Raw genomic sequence first — 25,586 nt, 5'->3', positions numbered from 1 at the left:
GGAAGATCCAGTAATCTGACATTACCGTAAATGGAGGTTATTTGAATACATAGTTGACACCACCTCATGTTTCGAATTCTCTATTTCTGCTGTAAGTGCCAGAAATGTTCTGTAAAAAAGCAGCCTGCAGAAAGCAGTGCTGTTCTATTAAATTTCCTCTCAATAAGAGCAACTGCATTGTTCAAGACGTATGTGTGGTCTCAGTGCCTGAGAAAGAATATAGAGAAATGAATATCGAGAAAAGGAAGGAAATTTAGTAGATGCATCTGCCCATTTAAAACACTACCTGCAACTTGTTCTACTTCCCCTATGTCAACATAAATCTCACCACCATCCAACAAAAAGGTAATGTTGACAAAATCTTACTTTTCAGTAAAACTTGTCAGTACACTGTCTGTCTATCTGCCATTGCTATGGCTTTTGATGAGTTAAAATGACTCCAAGACATTATTAATTTTGTCTTGACTACGTGTAGCTTTTTTTCCTTTCCCCAGCTTACTCAGTCCTTTCATCCTACTGTTTTCATAGTCGGAAACTAATACATCATTAATTGTTTACCTCATCAAAGCAATGTAGTAACAGAAACATTCTCCCCAATCTAACATTTGGTTCTAAATGTCCATAGTAGTCACATCTCTAATACTAGTAGCAGTAACAGTTTATTCTTTGCTAACAGCTTCAGCACAGGATCTCACTGCAATTAAGACTGGATTGAAAAGAGACGATTTAAGAGATACTTGTAAAACATTCATAACTAAAAAACGTTTCAGAAAGACAAAACAAAGCCTCCTGTATATGTGCTGTTGAAAGGGGACAACCCCTGAAAGCAATGATACAAATACTGTGACAACATTGCTTTGTAACCTCTCAATAGTCACTAATTAATGGACAACAGCAAATAAACGAACTTGTATTACGTTAAATAAGTTGGTTACACCAACTCATAAAGAACTCTCTCTCTTCCCTTCCCCTTTCTCTTTTTCGCTCCATCACATGCACAATTTTTTAATCCCCCTTCCCATCCCTCTCCATTCCACTCTCCTTTTCCAACTGCTGCCTCAGGCACACAGCAACCAACCAACAGAGATACCTATTTCTGCATCTTGCAGGAATAAAAGAAGTCTTCTCACCTGAAGAAAGAAACATGAGATTTTCAAATTTGGCAGTTTGAATGCATGAGAACTCAGTCTAACAGCTTGAGTTTTTATAAACCACAAGCTCTCGGTGGCAGTACCATGAGCAATAACTGACAGATCATTTTTTATTTGCAATACAGGTCATCAGCACATCTTTCTACTTGCCTAACTTCCCATCACAATACAATTCTGACATAAACACTCTCTGATTTCCTAACAAGAAGAAAAGCGTTAAGCAACTTGCAGATGATCTGAAATCCAGCTTGAACAACGATCTGGCCTTGGAATCCTGGACTTGAACCAGAACAACCTTCCTCTTCAAAAACCTTCTCCCAGTTAAGACTGCTTTATGATAGCTCTAATATATTGCACAGGACAACGTTAGTAACAACAATACAGTGCACTGTGAACAACTGATAGTGGATTCTTTATATTTCTGATAGTATGCTATCATGTCTTATAAAATTCATGCAGGCAATGTTATTAGAGCTGTAAGTCACGAGGACAACTCAAAGTTACTGGTTCTCCTTGGAAAACTAAGTCCATTTTCTGTTCAATGAGTTTCTTGCCTGAAAGGCTAAATACGATGTGATCATTAGGTGCTTGACTCTTCCACGCTGTTATCGAACACAGATGACTTAAAACAAATATTAATAAAATCAATTGATATTATTACTTGGTTTTCTTTCTTTCTTTTTCCCTTGAGTTGTACTCTTCTAAAGCTGCCCAGATATAATGATGCTTGCATTCTTTTCCTGAAGATATAATTTACTTGAGTAAATTCTTAAGTTCACCTACCTCCTATATCTTGTAATAAAAATACCTATGCTACCTATATCTTTTCTGGATATTCTCCTTCTATTTAAGTCTTTGCATGACATCTGGAAAACTTCATAGCACACCTTGTTCTTAACCAGAAGACAACCATAGTATAAAATTATATTTGACACCACTTCTCCCCCAAAAAACCCTGAACATGTTAAATATATTAAGCTGTGGTTTCTTCCTGTAATTTAGAGAATCCCCAAATACATGATAGTGAAACCATAACTTTGAAATACAGAAATCTGAAATAATCTTTTCTTGAAAGCAGTATATAGCACTGGTAAAAGGTCAAACATAAAATGAAGAGAAAAAAAAATTATTCACCCTTCATTGATCATGTCATGTAGGGATATAAGTAGTCTAATTCTACAGGAAAGGGGAGAGGCTCCTTGACAGCACTCAAGAACATCATGTTGTCATGATGATGCAGAACCATAGTTAGGAACCTGATGAAACTGATCTTTGTACTAGATCTTGCTGCGCTTATTCTAACAAGTACCATTTTACTATATTGCTATAGCAATCAACATCATTCAGATAAGAGACCATCATGTTTGTAAGACAGAGATATTATTCCAAATTCAAGAGCTCAGGTTCATTACTAGAAGCAGTGTTTAATAAAAAACACTTCACATTTTATTTTTAAAATGGCAATGCACACTTTGCTCTGCAGAAGTTTAGTTTTGAACTAATTAGAAATTGAATGATTGGGTATTGAATTATTTTGGTTAAATATTCTAATCAAAAAGCAAGAGTTTGGTTGGAAAAATATCAAGTTTATTATAGGAAAAACTGGAAACACAGTTGCATGATTATCGTGATGTTTTTATATTGAAAGACTCTGCCTGAAATCTGAGCTACAAGACAATCTCAGTATTTCCCACAATTTATAAGCTTCCACTTTGAATAATTTTGTTTTATGAAATGATCAGTGTGCTTTGCAATATGCATCTTTTCAATAACTTTTCATTTCAATTACAAATAACAGTACGCTAGAATTCAGAAAGCTACAGTTATAACTAGTAAGCACTTCCATTATCAGGTCCAAATTTAGTCCTAGATAACTTTGCCACGTACCTGCCTTTAAGAATAAGTTTTTAATTGCTTTCTTTTGTATCAAGGGTTTGGTGTTATTTTTTGTTTTGTTTTGTTTTGCATGTTATTCATTTTACAGGAAACCCTGATGATACAATGCCTTCTTTTGAAATGTGGGTTTTTTTCCCCAAGATGTTTAATATACTTTTATGATCTGCAATGAGAAACTGGAATTTGGGTGAGAGTCACTTCTAAAGTCAGAGACATATTTTTGTGCTGATCATGTTAAATCAACCCTGACTTAGCAAATCTATATATATCTGATAACTACCATATGTCATGAGATACTTGCTTTAATAATATCTTTTTCATAGTTTGTCTTCACAGAATGTGGTCCTTCAACTGGGATCCTACATAAATGGCACAGAAATATCATACTTATGGGGAAATTCACAAATCAGTAACATTACACCCTTAGCCTTCAGAAAGCAAAATTATTCTGTGATCCAGAAGAAACAAAAATTTCTTATCTCATATCTTCCACCAAAAGGTAATAAATCTGTGCATATCACAACCTTATACTAAACGAGTTGTCACATGATGTGAGTAGAAGAGATGATTCACCAGCTTATAACTATGCTGTAAAGTAACTTCAGTCCTCGGTTTCTTCTTGAGTACCCTGAGCATGTCAAGGTACATGACTATCCACACTGCTTAAGTATTTCATCCCAGAGTGTCTTTTGAAGTGAACCAACTTGTTCCCTTTATATCGAAAAAGCTGGGAGAATTTCTGGAAACAGTTCAATGCAGGGACTCCTCTCAACAAGCAGTGGGGTGAACCTGCATGAGGTTTGACTCTGACTTACAGTTCTCCAACTGTATACTGCAGGATTTTAATATATGTAGTGCTGTACAGTATAATACTGCAAGATCTAGAAGTTCTTGCTGATTAAAACTTCTTAATAAAAAGGCTCAATTTCTGTAAGTAATTCTTGGTTTTAAAATTATTTTATGTCCAAAAAATCTATGTCTACTTGTTTGTTGTACGCAAAGATACTCAAGTATTCTCATGTTCAGAAATGGCTAGAAAGAAAATAGTTGTCAGGAGTAAATGTGGTTAAATGGCTTCAGATTCAGAGACAGTTTATAATCTGCCTGCTTGGAGATCTTCCAGTACATTTGCCTGAAATAAACCATGTAGTCACATCCTATTTTCTAACAAAGAGCTACTGAAATCACTGAATGTTCACAGGAGTCTGATCTTTTGATTACTGGGACCCCAAAATAAATTCTTATATGACAGTCTTTTCTGCTCAAGGACTATAATAAAATTAATTTTAACACAGCATTTAAAATTAAAAGTTGAGGAGTAAAATATCAAAAGTCAGAAAAGAATGAATTTGCATATGCCTGAGACTATACAGCTGAACACTCCAGTTCCCACTGTATTCTTAACCTAATAGTCGCTGAAACAATTCTGTGATTTGCAGATTTTTTCTAAAATTTGTGGCTACATAGAAAATCAACTTAATTACTAACTAGTAAATGTAAGGGACTCATTCAAACATAAAATAGTCAGCTTCCAGAACTGGTTTTCAGTGATAAATCCTCTTGCGCTAAAGTAGAAGATATCTGGTCATTCAAAAGGATAATGATATGGCAAAATTATAAGTGTGTTTAGAAGAGGACAGGTGTCTTGAATTACACCTTAATTATGATTTTAATAACTATGAAGTAATGTATTTACAGAGTTGAGTCTGTATATCTTCCCATTGATACATCAACTAGTGAACATGACAGAAACTTTCACATTAATTATGACTACTTTCTTAATGAAGTGCAATAATATTTGTGTAATGTGACTCAGTTTCTTGAATTAGGTTACAGTTTATCACTCTAAAAGCAGGATATTGCTGCTTATTTTTACAGTAAGTTAGTTCAGTCCCAACAGATAAACAGTGTATCATCCTATAACACCAATCAAAAGCAATGCTAGCATTAAAAAATAATCACTAATAACCAAAGCACTGTGTTAATATGGAATGCATCTAAATAGAAGTAATAACCACTCAATTTTATCAATATGTATCTTTTTAACCAACACAGGATCACAAAATGTATATACTACATAAAATAAATAATCAAATAATAGGTTTGCTTCTCAAAATTATTAAGTATGTAGCTCAAATTTTTAATTTCTAGCCCCTGCAATACTCACAGAAATGAACTCTATTCACTTTGACAAGTTAAATACATTCTTAAGAACTTACAGGACTAAGTCTACCAGGAGAAAACACTTCCAACTAAAGATTCTGTTTCTCAGCAATATCCAATATGATGTGGATGTTATAACAATTATAATTACATTTTAAACATTCTTTCAGTTCTGCCTAATACAACATCAGTAACTGTGAGCAAGAGAAAATGAAATTATTTAATTATGTGATTAATCTGTCTTTAAATACCAAATAATTCCATCTCCTACTTTAGCAGGAACGTTGCTGCACTTTATCAACAGCTGTATCTGTGAACTCCATTTGTCCTCCAAGCTGAAATAATCTATACAAAACCTTACAACTTTCTCCTTACTCTAACCCCCCACAAAAATGCTTCATGGCTCAGAGAGTTTTGTACAGGAGGGAAGCTGGAATATACTTTTATTGATTCAGGCACACAGCAAAAGAGAAAATAAGGATGAGATTAGAAATTACATCTTCAGATTACCACTTAAGAAAACACAGAACAGGAGTTTAATACAGGAAAGTAGTTATAATTCATACACACGAAACATTTCAGAGGAAGCTTAATATCTTTAGACTGGAAAAGAAGAGCCAGGTATCAGATGTGGAATAGGTGGACAGAAGTACCCATAGTAAAGAAAATCTGTTCAAAATAATAATTAAAGCAACAATAATCACTGAGCTAAATTTAATGTAAAATTAATGTAATAAATAAAAAAGGGCTTTGAAATTGCTTTTTTAAATTCACAAATATATATCTATATGTACATATATAATTATATGGATATACATACAGATATATGAAATAATATTCTCATCATGCCTTATAGTAGTGATTTCCAACAGGAAATATTATTATATTCACATTTTATCTTTGAGAGAAAGACGCAGTTCCTGAAATAGGTACAAGAGTTTCGTAGTTACCCATTTCAACACTTGTAGATTACAGACTCAGTAGGCCAAGCTGAGCAAGAATTAAGTCAGGACTTCTATAAAGCAGTTTCAAAACCTAAGATACTTAAGAATAATTACCAAAAAAAGCCATTTGAAAAGTGAAGATAATTGTCTTTTCAAATTTTGTATGAGAAGTTATGGAAATAACATTTTATATGATATACAGCAACTACAGACATAAAAATATAGAGCCCAATGTATAACATACATGCTACTCGGGAATTACAGCACTGCTTTTCTGATTAATTATAATTATCTACAGTTAAAACTTTAGACAAGTTTTGAAGCCTTCTAAGTACATAGCCAATAAAAGATCTGCAGTACACAGAGATATGCAGATCAAAGTTAATTATGATGAGCCATCTAGTCTTGGAAGAGCTTCAAGGCATTATCCAGAGAAGCCTGAAAAGTCAGCAGACCTGTCTGAACCTACACCAAACTCTTCTTTCTTATGACTACATTATTTGTAACATAGGCAGATTTTGATTTTCTGGACAATTCAATAAATTCTTCATTTCCTGTTACTACACATTTCTCATTTTGTCACACCTTCAAAGGTCTTACATTTATTTTAATAAACGTAAGACTGTCTTTTTGTCGGCTGACCAGTCCTTACTAAAGTTGAGAACATTCTGTAAGTTGACACTAATGAAAGGCAGTGGTTCCATCAGCAATTGTGGGTAACATTTCTGAACCTTGTGATAAAAATGGACAGAATATCACCCAAGAGGTGATCCTTACTTCTTCAACATATGCTCCCTAAAAAAAAAACCATGGAATACTATTCCTTTCTTTTCTCTATTATTTTCCTTGTCAATATAGTACCTAAATCTCAGCTTAGTCCCTAACTACTTCTCTAAAGCAAATCTATTCCAAGTGACGATGCCACATCCTCTGCAAGGGTTTTTAGATTGGACCAGTACTGGATTACATTTTTAAGGGATCTTTAACTTGGCCTCCTACAAAAATACACAACCATGAAATGTCATGAGAAGGCTCAGCTTACAGTGTTGTACCAATATTATTTGCACACATAAACAATGCACGCAGAACCAGCCCCTTTAGAAACCAAGATTTCCACCTTCAAATATATTTTTATATTATGCAGCAGATTTCAGAAAAAGGAAAATTTTCAAGTAAAAATCGTATGTTAAATCATAGTGTTGCGTATCCTAGATATATCTAATAATTGCAGATCTCTGTTACTTAAAGAACATAAAACAGCACAAAATTGCTTGTGTGATCACTTATACTCTTTCATAGGCAGGAAGGAAACTTAGTCATTAGATTATTAAACCAATCAGAAAGCTTAAAAACAAGAATTCATTATCAAGAAAAGAGAGAGAGAAGGGTGGGGGGCAGTGGGGGAGGATGGAAGCACTTAACAATCTGGTACTTTTTTCTTTTCTGCTTAGAGCTGGATCCTAACAGGAAATTCAAACTTCATAAACTTCTCAAACAAGGAGTCATCTTAGGGCCACAAAGATGATTAAGGGTTTGAAACACCTGACATATGAAGAGAAGGTGAGAGAGTTTGGACTGTTCAACCTCGAAAAGGCTCAGTGGGATCTTATGAATTTGTATGAACACCTGATGGGGGTAAAGAAAATGGAGCCTGGCTCATCTCAGTGTTGCTCAACAGACACAAATTGAAATATAGGAAATTCCATTGTAAAGTAAGAAAAAAGATTTGATTTTGAGAGTAGTCAAACACTGGAAAAAGTTGCAAAGAGACATTGTGGTCTCTCCATCTTTGAAGATACTCAAAGCCCATCTGGACACAGCTCTGTATAACTTGCTCTGTGTGTCTCTACTCTGACCAGGGGAGGCTGGACTAGATGATCTCCAGTGGTGCCTGCCAGCCTCAACTATTCTGTGGTTATATGAGTACAGTGAAAACATGGAGGAAAACGTTCACAAGCAGCGAGAATTTCCAGTGTCAACTAATGTGCTAGTACATAACAGCACCTACATCTTCTGTCGCAGTTACAGCAGTTTTTTCTTGGTAGGGCTCTTACAGTAGTTTTAGTACTTATTCAATTAATGTAGATGCACAAATGTTCATTGATTTGAACTTACAAGATCAGATTTTAAACCTATTTTTATACTTGCCTGTCTGTAAAATGCTGGAATGACCAGTGTAGCGCTGCTGTCACGATGCTCCTTACCTTTGCTGAGCCATGCTCCATGGAACACTATACCCTACACCTTGCTTCTAACAGTGTTAGTGTTTGCATTTTTTGTGCTGTATGAGACTCAACACCACCACAATGGGAGAAGAAACATGCTCACTCCTTCTGTTGTGGTAAGCCATGTAAGGTGAAACCAGTTCAAACTTAACAGCAAATTTATTTAAACCTTCCTTCTTTTGCTTACAAAAGCATTACCATCCTAAAAGGATTCGGTGAATGATAATCTTACATATGCCTATTTTCTTTAATTTTGAATTATTTTCTTCTTTTTTTTTTAATCATCATTTAAAAAAGATCTACATCTGGTTTTGTCAGCTGATATTCTAAGAAATTGGATTCCTGTGTTAAGTACCATATATTTTTATCGTTAACTTGTTATGACCAGCTTTAAAGGACTAGAGAGGAATCGGATACTTTAGGCATTAGTTGTGGTTTTAAGCTGCTTTCTTAGAATAAAAAAAAATGCAAAAAAACCCCAGAAGATATTCTATCAAGAGGCAATCTCCTCTTATATATTAACTGTAACACAAAACCCCAAACGATACGGTTGACAAGGTTTTTTTATCCTGTATCCCTCTTTTTGGCCTGCTTATTTGTCTCTGACTTCTTTCATGTCATTTCCTTTCTACTTTTTACATGCAATTTCTCTTTGATATTTTCCTGCCTTGCTTCCCCCAAAATAATTTCCCTTTGCTTCTCCAATTTTTGATCTTTCCTTCATAGATATGAATGCTTCTGCCCTATAAAAACTCTTTTTCTTTCCCCACATAGACCCTATCATTCTCAAGTTGCATTCACTCTGCACCAACTCTATTTGCTTTTATCCTGTAAATCCTATTGTGTAGGACATTTTAATCACAATTCTTTTTTTTTTGGCTAGTCATATCTGACCAGATTGCTATTATGAGTCCTACTTGCCTGATGCCCTCCTATGCTTGCCTATACTCTCAGTCTTATTCCTCCTTCCTTCTGCTTACTTTAAAATTCTCTTACCAACCTTAAGTTGTCTGACGTCTTTTCATTCATCTTTAGCCTTTTCAAAAACTGTAAATTTCTAATAAAATATTTCTGGCTCTGTGTCTACTTCACTATGTAAAACAGTTCTTGAGACCTAAGGCCAAGAGGCATGGCCTCCCTTTTGTCCAAAGAGCTAAAAGCTCTTCAGTTTCCTTCCTCCTCCAGACAAGACATTAGCATCCAAAATGCCAACAGTTTCTGGCATGTGATATTTCCTGAACTGAACGTTTTTTGGCAGAATGTTAGTCAGCTATGACTGAAACCATGCCATGGATCTTGCTCAGACTTAAATAGACATGTGACTAGGTGATCCTCCTCTGGCAAGGGGGTTGGACTAGATAATCTTTCAAGGTCACCTCCAACTCCTAATATTCTGTGAAGTCATGTGATCATGGGCATGTACTCAAACATTCAGACATCTATTGGATATCCAAGACACGGCATCTCCCTATTTATTTGGGCATGTCTGGTTGATTATCTTTTCTTTGCCTTGGAGAGAATCAGTGCTAGAGACTGAGCTATGTAAACAAGTGAGGAACAACTGGGGAAGAAGTGGAAGCCAGGGTGAGCTATGCTGAAGCAAGTGGCAGAATTTAACTCTTCTGTAACATGAAGAGAGGGGATGTGGCACCACCATCAACAGCTTGACTGTTGGGTGTCTCCATCTTCCGGTGGCTCTGTTCATCTCCTTCCTGCAGCGCAGCCTTTCTTAAATTAACTATGTCTAAGAGAAACTCACTGCTAGGAGATGTTATAGTAACTTCCAAAAGAAAACTGTAGTTTGAGAAACAGATTGTTACAGGACTTTACATTAGTATAACGCCTCAGGGGACGTATCAAAAATAGAATTTCAGGATGAAAAATTAAGAAAGACGTGCGTGCAGCATGGAGTTATTTTAACTAACTCAGTTTCTTCAGGCAACTATATTCATGATGACATTATCTAATCAAGCAAAGCAGCAAAAAAATCAGAAGATATCTGATCTATTCAAAATGAATAAGGAGATTATTGTCTCATGATAGGTAATTCATGCTTCAAATTTTTTTTGTTTATAAAGAAAAAGAATAGGGAAAAAATATAAAGTATTAATATTTGCTCAGTTATTTGTATTTTAAAGTACTGAGCTGCCACAATTTCCATTACATACAATACATTTATGTAGCAATAACATTACATTACATAACTCCACTATGATATCTGGGTGCTGGTTTCCTAGACTGATAATTTATTAACAAGTGGATATAAGCCAAGTATTGAAAAGATTGCCCATGTGAAGTTGTTTTGAGCGATCCTACCTGTTGGTGGGATGATTCCAGGAGACATCAGGCCTGGGACAGAATGGGGCATGATATGAGAATTCTCTGGGGAGGTGACACTTTGAGTCCTCTTGGGGGGCCTTCCAGGTCTAGAACTGAAACAAACAAACAAAAAAATTTTTACAATTAAGCTGTTGTCTTACACATTATTTCAAAGTTGTTTCAAGTGGTAACATGGACTGTAAATAAATTTGTTTCAAGGACGGTTGCTTTTGCAGTTAGATGTAATAGACTTCCATCACTAATTAGATTACATGCTGAATTCATTTTCCTCATTGAAGATCAGCCGCTCTTGATGCATAATTCATAGCCTGCACCTCGTTACCTGCTTCTTCATATTAATATCTATACACAGTTTGAATTGCCTCGTTTGCATATGCTAAAGTTCTGCATGCAGCCTTCAGCACGAAAATTATGCACTAACTTGTAATAATTATTACAGTCAGCCTGCTATTGATTTATGAGACTTTTAAAAACCAAATATGTGTAGTACTTGTAATGAATGATATTTTAAGGTTCTTCAGGAAATTAAAAGGCAATGGCTGCCTAAGGAAATGTTCTGCTTGTTTGATTTAATACTACAGTTAGCTGGGAGGTGGAATGAAAGAGTGATTCAGACCTATAGCACATTTTTCGATGATATGTTTTATTACTTCGCACTGCTAGCCTGATATCTAGATGATAAATGACAATACATATCTAATGTGTGAAAAGGTCTTGCAATTTCTTTATTTTTTGTCATTTAAAAGATAAGTCAAGTTATCATTTAACCCTTATTCTATTTAAAGTTAAAATCTCACTAAGACACCCCACTTTAAATATAGTACTTTATGTCAGAAAGGACTCAGAATTATTCGTAAGATATTGTTGAGCAACTGCCATCATAGCAGCTTACATCTGTCCAGTATGGAAAAATAAAGGGCTTCAGGTTTAAGCACTCCTTGTCTGTTAAATGCTCACATACACAACTTTCCATCTCCTGGACTGTGTAAGTAGCATACAAATTAGATACTGATTACAATGAAAATACTTATTACCCACTTACATGCAAATATGTACCTGCTGCATACAATGCATATCCAAAAGCTTGCATTCTTATGTAGAGATCATAGCATGGTACTACTGCAATATCCTATAGCTGCTCATTTAGGGGACACTGTGGAATAACTTCACAGAAAAAGGTGATGTGCAGTTCCAACACTGTAGTGTTAACCTATGCTTTGCCAAACATTTGAGGTTCTTCATTTGTTTCAAAACAAGAAAGAAAAGAAAGGTGGCTATCAAAGGTTTTACCCCTTAGGTCCTCTCGCTAACATAACTCTCATCATGGGTAATGGCATTTTTAGTTATGCTGGAACTGCAGATGGAGGCAGACAATAAAACACCTCTGCTTTCTGTTCATATTTGTTCCCCTTGTGTTTGGAAATACCCTTTTTTTTTTGCAACTTCTACAACCTACCCTTAATAAACCAAAAACAATCAAAGTACAGGGCATTTTCTTGGAGTTTAATGACTCAAGGCACTGAGTCATTAACCTTAACTGATCATTAATTCCCAACTTAATGTCCTGAGTTGAGGTCATTATTAAAATTATAAGCTTGATAATTTCTTTGATTGGTTTGGGATTTTTTTATTTCCTTTAATGCAAACAAAATTGTCATATGTTCACAACTACAAGAAAAACAGTTGTAGAAAAAGAATATTGTCTTATTCCAGCTCACAGAACCAAATTATGTCTTCCATCTTTCTTTGAAAGTTGTTTTGTGATTTACAATAAAAATAAACATACCATGAATACACATAAAACTGATAAAAACATTATAGACAAAAATGATCTGATTTAAATGGAGTGTTTCTAATATATTCACCCACCAAAAAAATGCAACTATGTAAGAAAACTTTAATGGCTTAATTTAAATACCTATGATGATGCACTGTTCTCATATCACTGCTGTGATATGAGTACGGAAGGGTCTGACAACAGCTTAAAGAACACAAGCAGGGTGCCATGGCATAATGCACAACCTACCAATGACTTCCAAGTATTAAAAAAATAGCAAGTTTACTCCTGCAAAGCTTTTCTTTGATGAATTAATGCTTACTAGCAAATATAGCCAAGATAAATTCTGAATGTTTTTGGCTTTGATCTTGAGGAATAAAACCACGCCTCTTCAAAGCCTAAGAGAAGACGCCCATAGACCAAACTTGCAAACAGTGGTCAGGAGCAAATTATGGGTGAGTGATACCGAAATGTCCAAGGCAAAACTCTTCCTGTGGTTGCCTTCTACAGTCAAGCAGATTGAGCTACTCTATATTAAATGGCTGCCACACTCAAAGCCATAAATGTATGATGACTAAATATGATTAAGTAACAATATTTGTCTTAGTTATTTATGTTATGTACTTGTTTCATTAACCAAATTCCAAACTTTAAACACTACCATTTTATAATATCTGTTTTCAAACTATAAGAAAATTCAAAAGTTTTGTATGAACCATTACCAAAGCTGGGGAAAAACAGTAAGTAAAAATTACTTTTAAAAAATAATAACTTCTATTCGAAAGCTTGCATGTTGTTTTGCAGTTCATTATCATTTTTATAGCTATATTATAAACTCTTTAAAAAAACATTAAAAGCATTGCAAATGAGTTTAAATATCATAAACAGAATAATAAAAATAGCTTAATGAATCATTTTGTTGGTATTTTTCCTAAACTTGTGTGTAGTAAAGACCTACTTATTTTTATATCAGGCCAAGTTCACTTTCATTCCAAGACAAGAAGCCTGCTTCAAAGTACTTGCATCCCTATTTTGTACCAAAATCAGCAGATTTGTCTTCAGTAGGAAAATAAAATACAATTTAAATAGGTACAAGCTGATTTGTTATGCAAAAGATGTATTTAAGTGCCAGAGCAAAGTATGTTATTCTGCTAGTTGATTTCATTGAGATACAAAAATCATAATTTAAAAACTGCTGATAATAGTCTTTTTACTCAAATTTAGATTTTATATACAAGCTTTTACAGTTATATAAAAGATATTATGCAATTTTGTCTTTTATCTGAATAAAATCATTGGAAGAACAACACTGGTTCTTCTGAAGACACATTCGACTCCTTAAGGTACTGTTATCTCAATATTATTATTATCTCAATACTATTATCTCAATAGGTATAAACTACTGAAAGCTGACCTATTTTGACTTTGAAGATGACTACAGTTTGGATTTTTTAGTGCAAAGTTAAATAGTGCCAAAATAGTGCCAACAGCCCAGAAAGGCAACTTAAGTCTTGCAGATACCTAGGGTCACAGTACGGAGAAGTCAAGGAGTCTTTTGGGACTCCACAAGAAGACGCTAGAAGAAACAGACCTACATCTGGAAGTCATAGCTGGTCTTCCTCTCTACTGTTTCATTCTTTGAAGATTAAATTAGAGAGCAGAAATTAGACAATTTCAACAAAGACTCAAGGAAACCGCAATGATTAACTGATTTAAAGAGCTGAAGAGAAGTCAAAGGGAAGTTACCAATTCCTTGTTTATCCATTAAAGAGGAGACGTAATAGAAACACTGTCACTCCTTCTGCTTCTAGAAATATAAATACATAAGTTAGACCTTTTCCTCTCCAAAATTTAAGTTTTCATGTGTGAGACATCTTTATGTTGAAGAACAAAATGAAAGCTTCCTACAGGAGCACGCATTACTAACTTAGTACACGGTTTTTAAAGTGAAGCACTTAAATACATTTAGCTCCCTCAAACTCAACTGCCTTATATAGGCTTGTGTAAGCGCTCTATCAAAATCTGCAGACTTTTTTCAGGGCTTAGAAGACATTCCTACAGACAGCTGAGCTTTATCGTCATGATCTACAATATACTATTAAGTGACAGAGGAACTAAAGGTGCAGACTCGTGAATCTTTAAACTCTCAAAAAGGGAGGGAAATATTTTCTTCATTAGCCTAAGCTAATTAGATATTCAGAACACTTTCCAGAACCATTGAAAATAAATCCATCAATTTTTGGTCATATTTGTATTTCACCCCTTCAACTTTCACAAATAGTTCCAGGAATACTATGGCTCTAACATTTTAATCTTTGAAGGAAAGCATATATATCTTTTCTGCACTGTGACTGGCATGAGAGGTACAAAACATGAGAAGCAATTGAGAGTATATTGTCATAAAATAAAGCAAGTTCTCTGAAGAGTTCTTTTTTGGTCTTTTGATCAGCATATATTAGTCTTACATCCTTCCTGTGCTACCACATCCAGACAACAACAGATGGCTGAATTAACAAATAAAAAAGGAAGAATTGGTGGTTATTATCAGCTAAAATACTGTGCTTTGATTATACTTTTAAAGTTTTATACACCTCCAATTGTGTTATCAAAGTATGAGCTTGCTCCTAGAAATCACTTTGATAGTGCAAAACAATTAAAAGCAGACGTAATCAGCAGAAGATCTGGTCCTGCACAATCATGTGGAAAGAGACGAAGGGAGAATAGGTACAGGTTTATTTGCAAGCTTTAAAAGTAAGCAGATTTTTCATCCAGTGCATTTCACTATCTGCCAGAAGACAGCCACAGCTTTAAAATTTAAGGGTCTTCCCCTTGAAAGCCTTAGACACATAGACTGCCCACTGATTTCTGTTTGAGATCTGAGCATCAAGGAAGGTATTGGTTCCAAAACAGCTGAAACTCTTCATCAGTAGTATACACGTCTCAGAGTATGACTGATTGCATGGCAAAACATACACTACAGAACAAAAAGTGTGCAACAAAGTTGAGATAATGCTGTGATTTATGTTTCTCATGTCCTGACATTGAGGAATAATTGTGCAAAATTAACTCTGGATGAAGAAAGTTTTGTTCTTTAAAACTACTTTTATTCAATACATGAAGTATCTCTAAGGAAAACTCTAACTCCAGCCAGCTGTAAGAAGGCACACTGCCTTTCTAGCCAAAACTAATTATTTTCAGAGCTGATTTTCTACACTTACAGTTTTATTTTTAACCTTGTCTGTGAGCAAGTTCAGCATACAGAAATATGGTCCTCATTTGAAACTAAGCAAACATGATGCAGTGAAGCTGCCATTGGCCAGGAAGTTTTATAATCAGTATTACTGGGGGGTGGCAGGGAGAGTTACACTGCAGATGATAGGCAGCAAATCTGCAACAAGCATTTGGTCTATTTATTTAATGTATTTTTTATGTTCTTAGAACTGCTTAGAACAGCTTTGAATATCAATATCAATTTTAGCTACATCAGCATTTATGCATCTCATTTAGGTACATATTGAAAAATCTAGGCTTTCTTTCTCAGTTCTTCTACCTCCCCTCAGTGCTTCAAAGCCTGACACAGAATTTTTGACCTCAAAGAAAGTGGCTGAATGAAATTTAGGTGAACAGCCTAAATTTCAGCCACTGAAAGCTGTTACTATGTGCTCGCCATACCATGGCCACTGCAAAAGGGCTGGGGATGTCACAGTCTGCGGCAACCTGCTGACTTAATGCAAAGGCAGGGGACACCCTTTGACAATGGACTCTTCCTCCATAGAATATAGGTGGTACTCCTGGTTTTGGGATAGTTTCCATGCCACTCTTGGCGTCACACATGCAGCCTTCACACTAATAAGACTTGAGCCAAGGGCGTGTCAACTCTGAAAAATAAGGTCTAGGAAGACTGACTAAACCTTTTGTGTAATTTAATTCCTTTGGTTGGAAAACACTTGCTTGCCAAGGTAACCTTCATAAATATTTCTAATGCACTGAACTAGCATTTTAAAGGTGAAAAAATGACAATGTACATCGATCTAAATCTTATACTTTACTATTTTAAGTGTTCCCCTTCTACTCCCACTCAAGCACAAAGCAAAAGAATGTTGTTCCAAGACTGGGCATATATCTATTTTGGCAGTTAGTAAAAAAAAAAACATTAGAAATCACACCATGTCCTTTTTACTTGCAGCAGTTGTATAAAACAATAAAACTCTCAGTGCAATTACCTTAAATTTATTTTTCTTCTCACAGTTAAACAGAAAATGTTCTCACACAATAATTACTGCTGAACTCATGATATATTAGGAGTTAGTGAGATAGCACACAATGTTGATATAAATAAATACAAAGAGCTGTTCAAAAATCTTCACGAAGTAGTAAATGAATGATCTTCAAAAGGATTAGACTGTATTACAGGAGTGAGTAATGGAGAAAGCATACTGATAAAATGTTACCGCATTTCAGTAACAGACGACTTTACTGCTGTTTTTAAACCAGAATGGCCAAAAATTTCTATTTGGTCAGAAATGCAGTACCAGTTTATCAGTGGTCCAAATAATTAAGCCAAATTGAAGAAAATACATTGCACTCCATATCCCATCCCAACGCCATCTATTGCAGTAATACACAAGCACTGGTTAGTACTAGAATACTGCACTTTTGGAGGTTAGAGAAGACCTTGTTGAATTCTATCTTTTCCTAGCAGATCAGTCCTGTAACCATCACATCATTTCCATCATCCTCCACGCTGCAGCCCAAATCACTCTGCTTTTCAGCAAGATCAGGAATACTCTTGATACAAGAGTACAAGATATAGGGGACAAGAGTGAAAGCATATACAAAATGTATATTACAGCAACACCTGTCAGCTCCCACTTGATGCTCGAAGTCCCACTACAAACACCATGAAAGAATCTCGGCAAAAGATTCTGCTTGACTGACCAGGGAATTGCTTGAAAGAGTCCAGCGCAGAGCCACAAAGATGATTGAGGGAGTGAAGCATCTCCCTTATGAGGAGCAGCTGAGGGAGCTGGGTCTCTTTAGCTTGGAGAAGAGGAGACTGAGGGGTGACCTCATTCATGTTTATAAGTTTGTAAAGGGCAAGTGTCAGGAGGAAGGAGCCAGGCTCCTCTCAGTGATAGCAAATGACAGGACAAGGGGCAATGGGAGCAAGCTGGAGCATAGGAGGTTCAACCTGAACATAACCCTCTTTACTGTGAGGGTGACAGAGCACTGGAACAGGCTGCCCAGAGAGGTTGTGGAGTCTCCTTCTCTGGAGACATTCAAAACCCACCTGGATGCACTCCTGTGTGACCTAGTCTAGGTGATCCTGCTCTGGCAGGGGGATTGGACTGGATGATCTTTGGACGTCCCTTCCAACTCCTAACATTCTGTGATTCTGTGACCATACCAGTTGAGTATATGAATGACACAAAGGGCAAGAAAAGAAATAAAACCAGTTAGAAATCTGAGCATTACTGGAGTAAATTGCAGTAGCACATTTGAATGCAGCTGTGATTGTACATGAGTTTAAAATATTACTGAAATGTGGCTGTTCTCTTACTGAAATTGAGATCCGTAAGTCATCTATTGGAAAGGGAAAAACAGATAAGAAATTAATCTAATTCTGTTGGGTGTTAGAATTATGATGTCAGAAGTAAATTAAGCCAAAAAGTTCACTGCTTCATCTAATTAGCTGAAACACTAGATCTGCCTGAAAGTTCTTAAAACATTTAAGTATGTTAGTTCTCATGATTATGTAATAACTGGGAAACACATGCCTGTGATGATGACAGCCATACAAGCCAGAGTAGAAAATAAGTCTGAATGAACAATGAAATGCAATTATTAGAACAGAACTCATGCATAAATTCAAACTATATTGATGTATTTTACTTGATATAAACATTGCTTCAGGAAAAGTACTCAGAATATCCAACAGGAGTACAAAAATCACAGCACTGGGGATCCTAATGAAAGTTATTTACAAATATTGGCAATAACAACAAGAAAACCTTGCAAAACCACATTTATTTTCTTTATTTACACTGCTGCCTTTTCAGAATAATTCTTGCAACTACAAAAAAAAAGTACAAAAAGCAGTGATCTGAAGTGCATGCTTCCCACAAAAGCCCTGTCAAGTTATAACAGATGCCTTTCCTATTTCACTCAACCTTATAGCACAAACCGCACCCACAATTTAAATATGCAAGCTTTATGATTCCCTCTAACAGTGTTATTCACCCACATGAAACCCCAAAGTATAACAGATGCAAAGCCTATTTTTTCCTCAACTCTTTTCCTCTATTCTTAGGCTTTTAATTCTAAAAACATCCCCTCAAAACAACATCTAATATGTATATTATAAAAATGACACACATGGAGCTAATGGGCCAGAAAGGCAGGTTTGATCCGTAATGACACGATCTAAAAAGAATTTTCAGCTTTTGGTTTTAAAAAAAAAGTTTCTAATTGAAGTTGCTGAGATGATTCCTAATGTGAAGCAAGTGCAACTGATGTGGTTATGCCTGCTAGAGTCTGCAGATGGCCTGAAACAATGATTTACATGTATGAACTTTAGTTGGAATGAACAGTCCTGCTTCGAGGCTTGTTTTCTAACCATCTGCATTCATCTCTGCATAGAACTTGCACATGCAGTTACAAATTTGCGAACATAAATCAGGTAATTGCATGTACAAATAACCAATTAGAATTGGGCTGAATTAGGCCATATAACAGTACATTCCTCTTTTGAACACATATATAACCATACATACATAATGTTAAGTCACTATCTTCGCTCAAGAAATGTTTGTTTAATTCGTTTAGAAAAACAACATCTGATTTGTTTTCCATTAGGACAAACTGGGCAGCAGCTGCCATTTTGAGATCCATTAAAATAAAATTAAAAAAATAAGAGAAACGCAAGAAGAAAAAACACCTACGTATATAAACAAGCCCATCACTGCTCAAGGGTTCATAGAGCTGGTGGTCATTACCACCTGTATTAAATTTAAGGTACATAAATATTTTAATGCTGATTTAAGCTGAAGTAAGAAAGAAAGAAAATATTGTACCATTCAAGGCAAGTGTTTTGTGAAAATATTCTGGTTCTCCTGGCAGTTTGTTAATTAATATGCTATTCTTATTCATAAGAGTTGATAATGGAGTTCTATCATATAAGTGTATCCACTGTAATATCTGAATGCATTCATCACTTAATTGGCCACAATTCTTCGCATGAAATGCTGAAACAAGTGAACTGTCACCTTTTTAATGAAGCTGCCTATATCTTAAACCCTTTGCCCTTTAAAAAACTATTTATACTCAAAATGAAAAATTTTATTCTAGCTTCTGCCAGACACTATGGTTAATGTTCACTGCCCTTTATCCACCTTATTTTTAATTCTGAAAACTCACAGTCATTAACTGTACTCTTCCAAAGAATTGCTGGAATCACCCAAATAAGAGCTTAAAAGTGATTTTCATTGTACATTTGATAGTAACAGTAGTGATATGAAATACTGGAAAGACTCTCCATTATTCTGTACAGCTATAACTGCACAGCTGATGTAACACAGATCAATGGTAACAACACAGCATCTGTTAACATTAAGAATTTAAACCTTTAAATAAGGCGGTTTGTATGTGCACATATCTCTAAACACAAATCTGTGAATGATTCTACTAGATGAGTACTGAGCAAAAAATTACAGGTTCCTTACAGCAGATGATATCTAGGGTCAGAGTGAGACATTTATGTTGGGCAGCACTGTACAAGTGCCACTGCTGAAATGATTCTACTCTCGGACTGAGCACTTCTATCTGGTATCAGTAAACAAGTCCTACACTAAAAGTTAAAGATGCACATCATTACTGGTGATCCTGCTCTGGCAGGGGGGTTGGACTAGATGATCTTTTGAGGTCCCTTCCAACTCCTAATATTCTGTGATTCCGTGATTAGCTTCATCTCTGTTGTTCAGACTTCAAATTGGGACAGAAACCAGCTATCAGTATAGCAAGGGGTTTGCGCAACTCCCAGCATGATGTTCATCATTAAAACTCATGTGGACCAAGGGATACAAAAGCTGTGATTACTCTTGCTGATACCTTTTAATTTGTAAATCCTTTTGCGTACTCTAGTTGTACTTTACTTACAGAACACTGCAAAATATGAACTCATAGGGAAATAATAAATTATGGAATATTCCAGGACTAAAAAAAACCCTGATCTGTGTACCCAGATCTATTTATGAAATCGGGATCCCAGGTGTGTTACAGCGTTCCAACCTTGTAAGCCTGATGTATCCTTGCTTGCCCTTCATATTCTACTGTGGAATATCATAAAATAAATTTGTATTTTATTTTCCTTGTGCAGGCAAGGAACAGAAACAACCACTCAAGTTCAACCTCCCATTTTCTTTGCAGAGCAGCATCTACAACCATATGAATAGTTGCACAGTTTTCCCTCCTAAGCAGCAGTACTGTAGTAATTTGGACCATACATAATACCAATCCAAGATTCTCAAGTCCTAAAAAAATAGTAGACAATACTATAGGTCAAAGTGGAAGTATTATAGTGATCCGATCAAAGACATTTAAAAGTCATTCAGTGCATTGCTATCAAGCTACAGAGGATCAAATCTGGTGAAATGCTAAAATAAGCCTTTACCCTTAGCCAGTGTTTGTAGGTAAGTTATTTGCAGCCAGTGCTCCAAGCTGTCCCATAACAATCTTATGCAAAGTTTGCCCTATCAGAAATAACAGTCTACTATTAATGTGTTATCCTAGGGAAACACTGAAAAGTTAATCAGTCATTTCTGTTAAACAGTACAAGTAGTATGTTTTTAGATAACAGAGCTCACCTTTATATCTACTTCTGTTAAGCTTTTATTATAAATAGTAGTATTTCCTTGCAATTCTGGTAAATCCATTTGTGTAAATCTTCATACAGTAGACCTACATAGAAAGATACCAAAGGATCTACTTTACGGAAAGTCATAAATCAATTACTGAGAAGTAATATGAACTTTAACATGCCTAACTATGGATATGCTCTATGTTTACTCTGTGACTAGAAAACTTACACGTGCTCTAGTCCTTTTACCTCACATCTCCAAAGCACATTATGAAGTAAAGATATTAGACTGCAGAATTAATATGAACTACTGTTACATTGTGTCTGAAAAGATCTGTTATCAAAAACACTGCACATTACCCAAAATAAAGAAACCTCAAAATAAAAGAGCAAAGTGATCCTGTTATTCTAATGATTGTAAATGCATTCTCATGATGAATTCTGCTTGAGACACTTTTAAATGAATTCATTCCTCCTTTTATGAACTTTGTGTCTTCAGCAGCATGGGACACATACAGCAGAATGTAATCTAAGAGAATTTTATACAGGAGTATGACTTCCAAGATGGCCAAAATGGCACCACGGACTTGCAGCACACCCTCCTGGGGCATACTACAGCTAGCCAGCGTATACATCCATAAGATGCTTAATTGGCATGCCCTGTGCCTGGAACATCTCCATATATAACATGCACAAAGAACTATCTTCTGGTTCTGTCCATATAGCTCATAGCAAAGCAGCTCAAAACCTGACTGAGCATTAATATGGTAATGAAACACAAATTAATCACAATAATTACAAACTCACTTTATTTCCATGCCCACAGTCAAGTTAGGCAAGAGTTAAAGCAGGTGCCAGTTCAGAATTCTATTTTAACTCTTTTTATTTTTGACTTTTCTGAAAGCCTTACCTTCCAAAACTGAGTATCTCAGTTTCTGTTCTGTATCCTTACCAATAAAAATGTTCTTTTCTATCACTCTGTCTTACTAACATGCAGAAAAAGTTCTGAAAATGTTATGTCACATGCAAGTCAAGGGCTTACAAATGAAAAATAATCCAAAATCATCCAAAAAAGATGTTATCTGTTTTCTTGATATTTCATATCAGTATTTGTGGTTTCAAGCTTTACCCCAGTACTAAAGATGATACTGAAGAAACACCTACTTCGCCAAACCATATGCTTTCTATGCTGTTAATAAGTACTTATGGCAGAACTGTGAGGATTTCTGTGGTAATAGATGGAGTCCTTAAGAAAAAATAAAAAGCCAACAGAAGACTATCCCTTTTACAGAACAGGAATCAAATTAGGTATTATCCTGTCCAGAAACATGCTTGGTTATGTGCTTGGCTAAAGGTCAGAGCTATGTCTTCATGACTTTATAGCCTTCTGATACAAAAGCAAACTCAAGCTCTAACTGGACAGTGAGTTCATGCAGTTATTCCAAAATTTAACAAGATTTGAGGAAGATGGTACTGCAACAAAATGGCAGATTAGAAGAATTTTGTCACAATCAATTATCCTTCACTAAATTTTCTTGATCAGATACATTGTTTTAATAGAACTGAATAAAGTGGCAAAGTACAGTATGCTTGCAATGATGCATTCTAATTATACTCTCTTTTAAAATAGGTAAAAGTTTTACAGTTTTTAAGCAATATCTTCCAAGTACAGAGATACAGACACACAAAAGGAGTCTGGTGAGTGGAACTGTAAAACAGTTGTCTGTTTCATCTTATTCATTTATTCGTAAGACATTAGGAAAAAAAAAAGATCACAAGTCATCCCTTGGACTCCTGGGCAGAGGAGATTTCATTCTCACAAAAGCTTGTTTTCTCACACAGTAACTCTTTACATCAGATATATGGTTGTTTGTATATATACATAAACATACACACACATACATACATGCATCTCTAGACCATATAGTGTGGCACATTCTCCATGAACCAGACTCTCTAGGCTGATATTCCCAAGGCAACAGGTGTTGTGGTCCCAAAATGCCTTAAGGCAAAGGAGAAAGCAATCTAGACTTCATCATCTTTAGTAAGTACTGATAGCCATCTTCTCTCCCTTCTCTCTCACTGGGTTGTGGGACTATGAGCCACTCAAGTCAGCTAGAAAAACATACAGTATGTGGACAGGTCAACTCTAGCTTCTGTGACTCTTTCATCAAGTATTAAATGGTAAAAGATGAGTATATCCAGTCTCCCCATCATGACAGAACCATGATCTGCAAAGCTGATCGTTATAATATCTACATACGCAAACACATATACACACACATGTGCACGTGTGTGTACCTGTGTAGTACGTGTACGTAGACACTGGATCTCTGCAGGTGATTAGCAGAGCACAGTAACATTAACACAAGAAAGAAAATGACCACCATAATCAATCGAAAAAACAGATGTCATTTGCTAATGGATATCAAACCTGGAAGTGTAGTCAAGGGTAAACAAAGGATAATAGAGTTTACTTAGTACTCATTTGCACCCTATAAAGTTTCCTAACTCTCACATATGCCAAACAACCAAGTATTTTCCTTTTTTTTTCTTTTTTTTCTTTTTCTCCCTTTCCACAACGTTATTGTTAAGACTAAAACGTCAATTCAGTCAATAGCAGTGGTATATTGAAATGACTCTTTCGAATGACCACATACCTCTTTGGGCACCTCTAGGAGCACGTGCCTTGCACCACTGTCTTGGAAGATTAATGACACATACTAAGTCAACAATATTATCTGCATGTTCCCCAAAGATCTTAAATTAAAATACACATTCATCCTGGCCCAGCTTAGCATATGTGAATTTGCTTTTCTTAATGAGATCACATTTAATAATAACAGAGGCAGAAAACTCTGGAAAATAACAAATACACACTCACCCCTGTATGCTAGTTTCCATAACTAACATTGTATTGAACACCACTGTCTCTTTGACTTGAGTAGCAGTCAGATCTACAAATAACTTCACTTATCTAAAAAATGGCTTATGGGAATTATATGTAAAGGCCTTTAAAAATAAAAATATGTTATTGAAGATTATGCTGTGTCACAGCCTTCAGAGTTCAGTCAAATTTCATGCAAATCTTTCCATTAAGAGAATGTTTGTGCAACCTTTTAATTTACAAAATTTCTTAATATTTGTAGAGAAAGCAGATTTTATTCTATATTACATCCATTACACAATTTACCACTTTGAATGAAATACTCATTGATATAGAATTAGCTTTCTTCAACAGTCCACATGTAAAACATACCAATGCTGTGAGAAGTCCTTTATCCATTCCCTCTTATTTTCATATATATGTAATGAACACATTTATCTTAAGATTTAAATCCCTTCATAATGGTACCTCACAAGTGGTTTACAACCTTGCCACAAATGTTAAACACATATGATGACATTTAAGATCACGCTTTTTCATGAAAATGTTTCTTTATTTTATAACCACAATAAAAAGAAAATGCTTCAATGGACAGGTTATATTTTAAAGAAAAAGCAAACATTGTTAATTTCAACAGGCTTACTGTGAGTTAATTAAAGTGAAAATTATGTAAACAAAAGTCAGTATTATAACAGCCGGTATGAAGTTTTAATTTTTCTATTGACCTAGTAACAAATTTAAATGCTAACAGTTTGGGAGATCAAATTAAATGAATACAAACACTTTGTTTAATGACATCAGCAGTCAATGCAGAACATCTGTGTTTCATTTTAAAAGTGATCAGAAAATATTCTTTTGTTTGCGTTACAGATAATCAGGAGGTTTATACTTCTGTGTTCAATTTAAGAGGAAAAAAAGATCATACTACCTTCAGGGCCCAAGGAAGCAATATGTTACAAATGCAGGATTTCTCCTTTTTTTTTCTGTTTTGTAACCATGGTAAAACAATAGAAATGAACTTTCCCTGAACCTTTCTCCTTTAATGGCCTGGGTCCATGTTGACCCAGCAATGCAAGCTGGAACCTGATACTATCAAACTGACTGCTGCTAAAGCAATCAGATTCAGCAGAAACTATACACGGAGCATTATAATACTAATTTCAGCATCCCACAAAGCCAGTGCAAAGGCAAGCTATTAAAGTATTGTATTCTATTGTTTAAAAGTGAGATTAATTCAATAGCTTAAATGCACCCAAAAACACTGAACTAAATGGCAGACTCTACAACTATATTGTTATTCTTTCATAATTATAATACAGTACCAAAGTGAAATTGCAGATAAGGTTCTC

General features: G+C 35.3%; 1 protein-coding gene across 1 annotated transcript in view; it reads right to left on the bottom strand.

The window, feature by feature from the left end:
• LOC104548591 (dachshund homolog 1-like) overlaps positions 1-12,041 on the bottom strand; it is a gene marked incomplete at its 3' end in the record, with an annotated part of 108,730 nt that extends 96,689 nt beyond the window's left edge. The window contains exons 1-2 of the mRNA XM_010194656.1: positions 12,010-12,041; positions 10,696-10,811 (exon numbers count right to left, since the gene is read on the bottom strand). Coding sequence (XP_010192958.1) covers positions 10,696-10,811; positions 12,010-12,041 — 148 coding nt within the window. The remainder of the gene's footprint in view (positions 1-10,695; positions 10,812-12,009) is intronic.
• Positions 12,042-25,586: the final 13,545 nt, after the last annotated feature.

Source organism: Mesitornis unicolor, unplaced genomic scaffold (genome assembly GCF_000695765.1).
Source record: "Mesitornis unicolor isolate BGI_N332 unplaced genomic scaffold, ASM69576v1 scaffold491, whole genome shotgun sequence".
In the NCBI taxonomy this organism is placed as follows: Eukaryota; Metazoa; Chordata; class Aves; order Mesitornithiformes; family Mesitornithidae; genus Mesitornis; species Mesitornis unicolor.
This window is presented reverse-complemented; position numbering and strand designations above follow the sequence as displayed.